This window comes from Artemia sp. Qi Xiang Cuo, chromosome 2 (assembly GCF_049724085.1).
Source record: "Artemia sp. Qi Xiang Cuo chromosome 2, ASM4972408v1, whole genome shotgun sequence".
Taxonomy (NCBI): domain Eukaryota; kingdom Metazoa; phylum Arthropoda; class Branchiopoda; order Anostraca; family Artemiidae; genus Artemia; species Artemia sp. Qi Xiang Cuo.
This window is the reverse complement of record NC_142795.1, coordinates 50,517,831-50,530,123: the sequence shown is the minus strand read 5'-3', so window position 1 is coordinate 50,530,123 and position 12,293 is coordinate 50,517,831. Positions and strand designations below refer to the sequence as shown.

At 39.2% G+C, this 12,293-nt stretch overlaps 1 protein-coding gene across 1 annotated transcript in view; it reads right to left on the bottom strand.

The window, feature by feature from the left end:
• Positions 1 to 12,293, bottom strand: part of eIF2gamma (eukaryotic translation initiation factor 2 subunit gamma) — a 65,709-nt gene that overhangs the window by 7,688 nt on the left and 45,728 nt on the right. The window contains exons 7-8 of the mRNA XM_089101573.1: positions 1,758 to 1,927; positions 4 to 176 (exon numbers count right to left, since the gene is read on the bottom strand). Of these exons, the coding sequence (XP_088957699.1) occupies positions 4 to 176; positions 1,758 to 1,927 (343 nt within the window). The remainder of the gene's footprint in view (positions 1 to 3; positions 177 to 1,757; positions 1,928 to 12,293) is intronic.

The window sequence follows — 12,293 nt, the reverse complement described above, 5'->3', positions numbered from 1 at the left end:
AACCTCCAGTGTTTCTCGATTCTTCTACTTAAAGCAATTTTTTCTCCTACTTCGGTGCAAACTGGAGCATGAAGACTAATTCTCGCCAAATCTACTTTAATTGCAATGACTCGTCCGCCAGTGGTTAATGAACCAATATTTAACATGATTGTTTCTCCTTTAGCTAATTTCTGGACCTGCAAAATAAATCAAAAGCATAATTACAAAGCATAAAACTCTAAAGTTCTTTACAAAAGAAGCAAAAGAAACAAAAACTGAAAAAGCAAATAAAAGAACTACTTTTCGAATTTTGTTGCCCAAGCCAAGGTTTTGAAACTTCCAAAGTGTCAAGTGCTCAAGAGATGAAATTCAATATGGTTTGGCGTGGGTGCACTGGCACCCCTTTTGTGGTAGATAGAAGAAAGTAAATTCAAAATGAAAAAGGCCGGGGTGTTTCGTTTATTCTTTTCACATTTTAGCAGAAGATTCATACGATTGACTGAAAAAACAACAACATAGACGAAAATTACCAAGTTCCCGTTTTAAGTCACGCAAAGGGAAAACTTGTCAAAATGAACTAATAACAGAATAAAAAGTTAAATACAATATGAAACGGTTAAAAACACAAAAATTGAATAAAAATATCTATTATGTCTTGAAAGTTATGTCTTTTCTTGATTTGATCCGCGTTCACACTGAATCCGTTCAATTGAGTAAATATAAAGAAATTTTAAGATTAGGTATACATACTGAATTTTGCAAGATTATCTTTGATAAGGCATTAAACAATCTCCTTAACAAAAATTAGTTTAACCAACAATATTATCGTCATTTTGGAATATCAACTTTGGATTGAAATGCCTACAGTGCCACTTTCACTATCACATTCTGTGTCTACCAGACAACCTGCACACTAAATACTGTACTAGACTCCTACTTGAAGATAATTCCTGTGTGCAGTATTTTATTCTTTACTTAAACAACTAATTTTATTCCTTGGCATTTCCTTACATTCACTGTGTTGACCTTGAAGTAGCGCTTACTACTTTGGAATTTTTGTTGTCATTTCTTTTTTACATATTGACATGCACATTCGTGCTAGCTTAAAGCTAGTGTAGTGAATAAACATATTATTTTCTATAATATGGATGTTCATCCAAAAAGGCATGAGCAAACATTATTATTTCCAGTGTTGCCAGATCTTCTTATAGGATTTCGTGGAAAAAAAAACAACAACAAAAAAACCCAAAGCTTACGGGAAATAAGTCGTGAATTGGTTGAGCACGGCTGCTTTATATGTACGATTTCATCATAATTCTTCCACAGTTGAACCGTCCGTGGGTAATTTGAAGGAAATAAAAAGTTTTAAGAAATACTATTTCATATAATATACACTATTCAATTAAAGTTTGAGAAAAATATATTCGTTCTATATAAGCGTTTATTATCTGTAACGCTCGTAAAAATATTGTTAAGATATATAGAAATGTTTGAAGAGGTATTACCTTTTCAAAAAATTTTACTCGCATCATAAATTTAGTGTATAAGCCGAAAAAAAATAATTAAAAATCAGAAAAGAGGCAGTCATATTGCATTTTTTTTTTAACAGCAAGAGAGTTGGGTGACAAAAAACCTAACCTGCTACACAAATTAATCGACTTATACGAGTACGAAATATATTGAAAATTTCTCAACTGACCATATACAAGCAAAGAATTAACACTACAACTATCCTAAAGTTCTTTACAAAACTAATACGTAGATCCATTTGTCTTTACCTTGGCTCCCTTTTTATCTCCTTCGGTTTTCACTCCTAAAAGTCTTCTCATAAGATAATAAGAAATTTCCATTTCAGTCACAATTTCAGGAAGGCTTCCAATTGATCCGAGGACCTGGCCAACCATTCTATCTGAACGACAAAGTGTCGGGTCAATCTGAGTGCCAACACCTATAAGAATAAACAACTCACCATAATACAAATGCACCAATTACTTCCAGATCAGCTGATTTTTAGAAAGAAGAAAAGTTATACAAGTCTACTTATTTTATATTTTTTTTTCTAATTATAACCTTTTGTGTTTGTTTGATCAGAAATCTGTAACAATGTTTGGCTTTATCAATTAATTTTTCTGAATTTTCCTTAGATCATATTTATGTTTGCGCTCCAGAAGGTGTCCTCAAATAAGGAAGAGACACCCATACCTCATCGTCTTCAAGACCTGCTGGACGCATAAGAGAATCTTGAGGGCTAGAGAAGGTAAATCCACACCCTCATGAAGAAATAAGCCCCTAGACGACCTTCAAAGACGACTGAGATGGCGAAAGACATACAATTATAATTTTGCTTTTATAGTTGCAAAAATGCACCAGTCAAGGGAACTAAAGTTAATTCTCTTGTTAGGCTATTGCTATATCACTGTTTCGCCTTCGTGATTTTAAAGAAACTGACTTCGTCTGTCCTTGAACCAAGGATTCCGTACATCAAGTTTGCGACCACAGGGATACATATTTTCCACTTGTTACCAATATGGTCAAACCCCTCCAGACACATCTGCGAAAGACTTACACCTAAAGGTCGTTTATTTAAAAAAATTAAAAAAAAAAAAAAAGTTCGTTTAGTGTTACAGTTTAATCAACAATTTATCAGTTATTATGTTGCAAAATCTGGAAGCAGAACGGAAAAAGTTCATTTAGAAGATTACAGGTACAAAACCTGAATGCACAAACTGTTGGAGATAAAAGGCCACACTATTTTTAGTTGGTTGTAGCTTTTATCAAACAGCTTGAATGTTGTAATTACCTCAATATGGGTTTAAAATTTATCCTATGAATCCCTTAAAACTGAGATATTAGAGAAATATAGATTAGCCAAAAAGAACAGACAAGGTATTTTGTTTCTATGCTTTACTAAGAGATACTAAAGTCAAAAAATCACAGCATCATAATATAGGTCCTTTGCACAAGGTAGGTGTTCTTTTATTATTAAAATCATCACCTGGAGTGTATAAAACAGTCGAAGTACTGTTTAGTTAACTGGACTATAAAACAAGCTTTGTACAAATTAAAACATCATGGAATTTTAGGTCAGACTGCATTTGAGCTATTGTTATGTAAGATCGAAATCTTGATAACAAAATTGAGCATAGAGCTGAATTTGAACTCAAGAATTAAAGTACTTTCAGAATCTTGCGCTAATTCATGCTTTATAGCACAAATTAGTACGTAGTTTAGTATACAGAGTTATACTCAAAGGCTTCTGACAGCCAGATCGTCGAAGGACATCAATTTCCGAAGCCAAAACGCACTCTTTTACACATTAGAAGTATATAGTACCTGTAAAAAAAAGTATAAAATCAGTTTTTCTTGGCGATTCCGAGAGGAAAAGTATATTGTTACATGTTTCAAGAACACACACACAACAAAAGAAAAAAAAAGTGGAAATGCTGGTAAAGATACAAGAAACGTGTCAAGCCCAGAAGATAAAATCTCTAAGCGATTAACAGATGAACAGATATTAACACCATAGATTATGTTAGCATTTGTTCCTGCAGTTGATTTTCACTATTGTCACGGAAACTTGACAAGATTGCATAAAAGCTCTGAACTTAAGCAGTTCAAAATGTACGGTAATACCTGCTTGAGCAAACGATGAGTCTCAGTGTGTATATCTGTCTACAAAACAGTTTACAAATCAATTAAATTGTCTTTCCACTCTCCCAAAAAGGACCAGCGGTATATATGCAGTTGATGAAACATGATATATACATGCAATTGCTTACTGAGGAAAAAATTACCAAAGACCCAACCAAATACCAAGTTACAAGAATTTCTTTTTTTATCGCTGATGGCTACAGTAAGCAGTTTAAAAATATGTTTGTTGCCTCAAATTTTTGATATTGCTAGGAATTTGCATCACGTCCTAGAGGTAAACCAAATGTGTCTCGAAAGTGGTGACTCCATAAAAGCAGCCATAAAATTACTCATGTATCCTATAGGAAACTGGAGAACTGTCTGACAAACACAAATAACGAATTTTCAGTCATTTAAAGCCCATGCGTTTGATGAGTTCAGTTTTTGGCTCGACTCTAAACAGACTACTAATACTGCCTCGAGAAACAGAAAATGGACCTATGAGGCCGATAGCAAAAGGCTGCAAGTGAAATGAACCGCGGTGAAATGGCTTAACTACTTGATTGAGCGACCAGCCAACATCCATTTCAGTTACGGCTACGATTACTTTTCAATCATCAACTTGAACCAGTCGCAATGCAGAAAGAGAAGACAAAAACTCTTCGTAGCTTGTTAGTGCATACAAAGGACTGGTACCTATTCCTGTGCGAAATATAAGGGTTTGATGGAACTGTGCCATACTCATGTGATTCCAAAGACTTTCCAAGACTACGAGGACTACGTATCTATTCCTTCATCAGTCAACCAGGAATCCTCTGTGAATTTTAAATTTGAGGTATGCGTATTAGAACTCAAAACTATTTGACATCAGGACAAATTTTTTGTCACGAGTAGATGTCATATCTACATAATAGGCCCATTAGTCCAACTTAGCAAAATCTGTAATATCGAGCTGAAATCTAATGTTGGTGTAGTACGTGCAGGAGTACCTGTAGGAGGGGAAGCTGCTTGAGTAAATAAGTGACTACAGGTTACAGAGATATACTCAATTAATCAAATAATTGTATAATGGCAATTAATTCTAGGTTTTTCAATTAAATACTCGAATCGTAATTAATTTTCTAAGATATAGAATAATCGTAAAACGAATCATAATTGTTTGTTTATGGTAATTAATCTATCAAACACGCCAAATGGAAACAATTAACCGAAAGATATAAAGGAAAGAAGTTGACGTTGATTTAGGTCGAGCTTCTACTACTGTGTCTTTTAATTAACCATAAGATTAAATACATGCTTTAGTGTTTCCAAACTTCCTATGAGCACAATTCAGATTATTAGAATACAAAAGTTAATTGACCGCGATAGGTGTCTGGATGAGGGAAAAGAGGTCAGATCAAAATTAGTTCGTTAATTATGACCAGTGACAGATCAAAAAACAAATTAAACTCATTCAAATATTTATAAACATTTTGCTATTCCAGAATATATACTTACTTTAACAAATGCTTGCTTGCTTGCTTGTGGCGGGAATCAGGCGTTTCCACCTCGCCCGGCATCGATGATCTTGGAGACCTTCTTGGACCATGTTGAGCGATCTTCTGCCAGCTGCTCTGCAAAAGTAAGCCACTGAGTTGACCATGTGTGTCAGAACTTTCTGAATCCCCCGATAGGTTCAAGGTCTGATTTGGCCAGGTTCCACCAGTTTTTCCTCTGTCCTCCTTGGCGTCTCTTCCAGGAGCTAATAGGCTCGACTAGAAGTATTTGGCGAGGCAAGTATTCTGGTGGCTTCCGTAAAACATGGCCCAACCATTTCAAACGGCGTTCTTTAATAGTGAGCGCAACATCTCTCTGAATATTGCACATTCGACGTAGATCCGTGCTGGAGATACGGTCACGCAGCTGTATTCTGAGAATTCTTCGCAGACAGGTATGCTCAAACACCTTCAGTCTATTCTCATGCTGTAGTTTTACCGACCATGATTCGCATCCGTAAAGGAGAACGGTGCGGACTAGTGCCATGCAGATTCGCACTTTCGTTCGGACACTGACTTCGCGGCGATTCCATAAGGGTTTCCGAAGGGAGGCAAAGACTGTCTGCGCTTTCTGTATTCTCTGTTGGATATCAGCGTCGGAGGATCCGTCAATACATATTTGGGAGCCTAAGTATGTGAAACAGTTGACTTTTTCCAGCTGAACTTGATTGACAGTTAGTGTGAATGGTCCTGTGTCGTGGTTAATAGCCATGAATTTCGTTTTCTCTGTGCTGACTTTCAAGCCGATCAGGTCTGCCCAGGCCACCACGTTGTCAAGCATGTTTTGAGCTTCTACGGGTTCTGACAGGAGGCCAACATCATCCGCATAATCGAGGTCTGTCAGGGAGGGATTCTGTCCGATCTGAACTCCTGGATAGGACGACAGTGCATTTTCAAGCACCCAATCGACGCAATAATTGAACAGAGTCGGAGAGAGGATACACCCTTGTTTTACTCCGAACTCAACCAGGACTTCTTCAGTTTCTTCACCATAGACTCGAACTCGGCTCACTGACGCGTCATAGTATGCCTTCATCAGTTCAACAAACTTCAGCGGCATTCCATCATTCTCTAGGATCTTCCAAAGTTTCTGGCGAGTGACAGAGTCGATGGCGGCAATGAAGTCCAGGAACATCAAGATCCGGGGTATATTGTACCTTTCAAACTGCTGGATAATGAGGCGAAAAACGAAGATATTATCAGTACAGCCTCTACCTGGCCGAAAGCCGGCTTGATTTTCTCGGGTTCTTTCCTCCCTTGCCCCTTTGAAGCGGTTCAAGAGTATAATCCCGAATATTTTGACCGCAATGTCTATAAGACTTATTCCGCGGTAATTTTTGCATTCGGTTTTATCTCCTTTCTTATAGAAGGGGAGAATGACTGATGTCTTCCAATCTTTTGGGAAAGAATTGGTCCTCCACACTTCTTCGAGAATGCCATGGAGCTGTTCAGCAGTGACCTAAGGGCATTGTTTGTACATTTCCAGGGGGAGGCCGTCTTCACCTGGGGCTGTGTGGTTCTTCAGGGTCTTGATCGCTTTTAGTATTTCGGCTCTGGTCGGTGTATCCAGCTCGACGTCGGAGGGTTCTTTAGAAACGGCAGGTGGGAAAGCATCAGGGGCGGATGATGGGGATGGGTTTAGGAGCATCTGAAAGTGATCCTTCCATCTTGCTAAGCGCTCCTTCTGACAACTGATGATTTTTCCTGATCTGTCTTTGACTATTTCTGAGACAGCAGCTTTCTTACCAACGGACTCTTTCAGGATCTGGTAAAGCTTGCGGGTATCATGTGAGCGTGCTGCTTTCTCTAACGACACGGTAGCATCTTCCCACATTTGGCGGTGGTCCAGACGAACAGAGCGTTTTACCTGTCTGCGCAGCTCTTTTGTTTCTTCTTTATGGCCGCTCATCTTTTGTCTTCGCTCACCGACTATTGACAGGGTCCTAGCGGTAATCCAGTGCTGTCGTTTGATTTTTGCTCGGCCTAGGATCTCATCAGCAGTCTCTGTCATCACTGTTTTAAAGGTCTCCCATCTCTTCTCGGGGGGTGGGTTTTCATCAGAACTGAGGGCGTCAAATCGGTAAGTCAGTTCCAAATTAAGGGCCTGCCGAACTTCTTTGTCTTGGAGCTTACCGATGTCGAATCCGGCCTTGGGTTTGTTTTTCCTCCGAGTTGCAAGACGTAGCAAAATTTTGCAGTAACAATCCTGTGGTCAGACCCAGACTGCGAGCCAGTGTCCGCGCCGTTGTAAGAGCGAGAGTCCTGTACAGAGCTTCTCCAGCGCTGGCGTATTAGAATGAAGTCTATTTGAGCCTTAGTAACACCGTCAATTGAATGCCAAGTTCAAAGGTGGCTAGGTTTGTGCTGAAATATGGTATTGGTGACAACAAGGTGGTTCATCAAGCCGTAGTTTAACTACCTTCGCCCATTCTCGCATCTGTGACCTTGTCCAAATTTTCCCAGGACTTGTCTTGTGGTTTGGTCAGAGGGACCAACTCTTGCGTTGAAGTCTCCAGCAACAATCAAGTAATCACGTGCAGCAACAGAAGAAGACAGCTGCTGTAGCTCGCCGTAGAAATCATCCTTGGTCGTATCAGCAGCGTCACGGGTGGGAGCATAGGTAGAAATTATCGACACATTTGCGGGGTTTCCTTTTAGTCTGATTCTTGCAAGTCTACAGGAGACTGGTTCCCATTCTAGGAGAGCATTTCTAGTTCTTTGGTTCATGATGAAACCAACTCCATGGAGTCCCGAATTATCCTCTACTCCGGAGTAGAAAAAATGGAATTGACGTAGCGTTTCAGGAGCTGTAATAACTATGGAGCCAGAACCTGAAATTCTGGTCTCGGATATGCAAAGTATGTCTATGTTGTACTTCTCCATCTCATGGACAAGAAAAACTTGCGTGGCTTCTTGTTTGACGGATCTTACATTCCAGCATCCCACATTTATGCTAGATTTTGCCTGTTTAATGACTGTAGTGGGTTTTCCTAGATTCATGGCATGAAAAGGAATTTTCGACTTCCCTGCCATATTCGAAGTCACGTTGCCTGCCGGGAACACCGTAGTATAGTTGGCTTGTGTACTTCTCGACACCTGCGCAAATACGGGGGCTGCATCACTTGCCAGGGACACCATAGCTATTACAAATTTTCTTCTAGGTCTCAGAACCCTTGAGGTGTCTTCGGGCTATAGTTGACCACAAGATCCCCCGTTTTGCGTGTCACCCGGAGTGCGGTGGCCACAAAATCGCTCGGCGTGGAGCTCAGTGGTGTTTACACCCTTCCACCGCTTTGAGGTGCGCTGACGGATTTCCTCTGCTGCCCAGGGACGGAAGATCGAGCCTCATTGCCTGTAACTACCATCACTGCCATGGAGGTATACAAGCTTAGCTTGACCTTTAATTCCCACCTGGAATCAGCAAGAGCGTGGGTTTCCATGTTGGATGTGCTTCAAATACTTTAACAAATGGATTTAACTGAACGATTGGTAGCATCCTTTGCCAACAGAGCGTGGGTTTCCATGTTGGACGTGCTTCAAATTTACTACATTTTCGAAAATAAATGGCGGTCTTTTATACAATTACTTAATGAAAAGACAAGCTCTTTCAAAAGAAGGTAACTACAAAGTTAAAACTTGCAGACTTCCACAGTTAATGCAGAAAGTATTATAACCATAATTACCAGATAAATTTGTTGCAAGTCAAACATGGCCTCTTAGCTACATTCAGGATCCAGAATTCAGGTGACTCCTTAACTCTCAAGAGTCCAGACTTTCAGTCCTATGCAGATACAGGTAACATATACATTACACCAACTGTCGAAAGGATTAAAAATATAATCCACAAAGAAATCTCTTCATTCGATGCCCGGTGCATCTGTCTTAATTTATGGTCGAGCGGACAGATGACATCCCATATGGGTGACAGCCACATTTCCCCTCAAGATCAAGACATTTCTCCATCAATCATGGATCTAATGAGCTTACTTGAACGAGCGTCAATGGGATATCAACGAAATAGGTTACAACGATTTGCGTTGTAATCATAGAAAGACAGAACAACAGCCTACAATAACTAGTGAGGTATCACTCTGCAGTATGTAGGGAGCAAAATTTTCTGGCAAGTACTACTAAACCGCATTCAGTCAAAAGTCGACGCAATACTAAGAGATGAGCATGATGGGTTTCGACCAGGAGATGTTGCGCTGATTTGATATTCAGTTTGAGGGTACTCATAGAAGAAGCAAACGAATGGCCGACTGAGATTATTATTTCCTTCATTGACTTTACGAAAGCGTTTGACTCGGTCCACAGAGACTCACTATGGAGAATACTACGGTATTATGGATTCGATGTATTATGGACATTATGGATACTACGGTCCATAGAGACTCACTATGGAGAATACTACGGTATTATGGTCGTATGAGTATCACGCTATAGGAAAATCATAGGAAAGTGCCGCACGGACTGATGACGGGGACTCTACCGAATGTTTCAGCGTGAAGTCTTGTGTCCACCAAGGATGTGTCCTCTCCCCAGTACTATTTGTTAATGTCATCGACAAGGTACTTTGAATATGTAATTTCAGAGGTGGAATCCAGCTGAACCAAAATCGATGGTGATTTTGCTGATGATGTAATTCTCGTATCTCGTTTAAGAGAGGAGCTAAAAAATAAGATCGTTGTACTCTCCAGTATGACTGCAAGTTTGTCTGTCAATCAGTACACAAAATAAAAGTTATGCGAAACAACGTCAATACCCAACCTGCCCCACGGCACAAAGTCGGATCTGACGTACTAGAGGAGGTTGAAGAATTCAAGTACCTTGGTAGCGTCATTAAATGAGACGGTAGCCTTGAACGGGAAATTACCACACGCATTGCATGCACAGGAAGCGTCTTCGATAAACTAAGAAATGTGAGGAGGAATCCAGCATACTCCCTAAAGCTCAAGCTCCGGCTTTTTAATAGTAGCATCCTCTCCGTACTAATCTACGGCTGTGAACCTTGGGCGTTGACTAAGCAGCTGGAAAAGCGAATCTAGGGTTTTGAAAACATCTGTCTTCTGTGAATCATTAGTATCCAGTGGACTGCTAAGATCACTAACGCATCTATACGTTGAAAAGACAAAGCAGCCGCTCGGGACCGATAGAATTGTGACTAACCGATGGCGTTATTGGGGTCACATGGTGCGGATGGGTGAGGGCTGCTTACCCCATGCTGCGTGGTGTTAGGTTCCTCCCGGCATCAGAAGACGTAGGCGACAGAGGGTAACACTAGGCAAACAACTTGAGAAAGATGCTTCGCCTTTGAGATCGTTACTCGAAGAACTTTGGTCAAAAGCACAAGAAAGGTCGTCATGGAGATCACCTTATACGCCAGTCAGTATGGGAAGACCTAATTCTAAGTAGGTGTAATCGAAGATTAGTTAATCCAAATCTTGGATCACTTTAAAATCACCGCTGGCTCTACTGCTGAACAAATCTACCAAAACACTAGTATGCTACCGTAAAATCCAAATGACAATAGCTATCGGCCATAGTTATATGTTAACACCTGCAGCCAAAAAATAAAGGAAAATTTCAGAAATTTGAACTACTCCCGATAGTTAATATCCTGCCATGGTATAACTACCTTGGCTATACCTCTAGCCGGTCAGGTTTGAGTAGCAGTGGTGTATGTCCGTGGGTATAACTTAGCGGAAATTATACCTAAAGGCAAAACCCCTTCAAACCCGATACAATAGCTCCTTGGTATCCTCCATACCAAGGAATGCCAAAACTATAACTTGGAATTAACACTCCCGAATTACACCGAATTGTAATTTTATATTATCTACCACCCTGGCAAGAAAAATAGAGTAAAATAATACGCAGCAATATAAAACAGGACTGACTCAATCCTCTTAGAAATCTGATATAATACTTAACTGACCAATAACTTCTCAACTTGAATAGAAAAATGTAATCATGAAAAGAAGGAGCAACCAACCAGCGAAAAGAAAAGTATCCACACTAAGAGCGCGCCTCCTAAAAATTGCAATTGACGGGAATCTGATATAATACTCAACTGACAATAACTTCTCAACTTGACTAAAAACGTCTAATCATGAAAAGAAGTAATAACCAAGAACATAAAAGAAAACTATCCAGGCTCATAGAGCGGCAATCCTAAAAACAGTAATTGAAGGGAAGCAATGAAATAAACAGAGATTTCATCGTTACCAATTTGGTCCGAAACCTGAGGAAAAGCAACTAATGCCATCATTTGGAACATCAGAGAATAATTTGTCATACAGCAGGAGGTGAAGATATTGATGAAGTGGCTTCATCTTCCAAGGTCATGAGTAAAAAAAAAAGGGGAGGAATGACATACAACTAGCTATATTTCTAGTTTGGAAATGTTGACTTGAAGCTTGTCTAAGCAGAAACAACACTAACAATTGTAGAATCATCCACTAATATATGCTCAAAAACAATGTGTCACCTACCATAACTTTGAATCTTAATGAAATATTTATGATAGACCAACTATAACTTTGAATCTTAATGAAATGTTTATGATATTGCGCTGATGCTATGCTATTCAGAGAACAAAAACCAAGGAGGCGTCTAGTTTGAAAAAAAAAGAATACGTTTGTGCAATCTCATAATAGCAAAAATTGCAGAATTTTCAATGTATCGAAGAACTTACAAAGGGGAGGTTGAAAAATTCAAGAAAAAAAAAATATACTTCCAAGCTCCATTTTAGGCCTAATGTCAAGCTTACAATAATCGAGTAGAATTTCCGGAGCGGAACCCCATTTTGATTCCACCTTTCGATGACAACTCAAACTATTGCTTTTTCTATGATTACAGAATACAAATTCTCCTTAATTAGAGGTCGCAACAGGTGTTTTCAATAAATCACTATCTCTTCTTGTTCTATAAAACTTAAATTTTTCAAAGAAGTGGTAAATCATAGTTGAAACAGCGATCACGACTGCTCAAGCAAGCCATTGTTTTATTTTAGCTTATCTTAAGTGAAAAATTGTCTTGAATATACATTGATTTGAAGCAATAAGGGCTGGACGTTTTTCTGCATTAATTAACAATAAATGTCAAAACAAAACGTAAATATACGGTAGTGTTTGACAGTAAAAAGGTTCC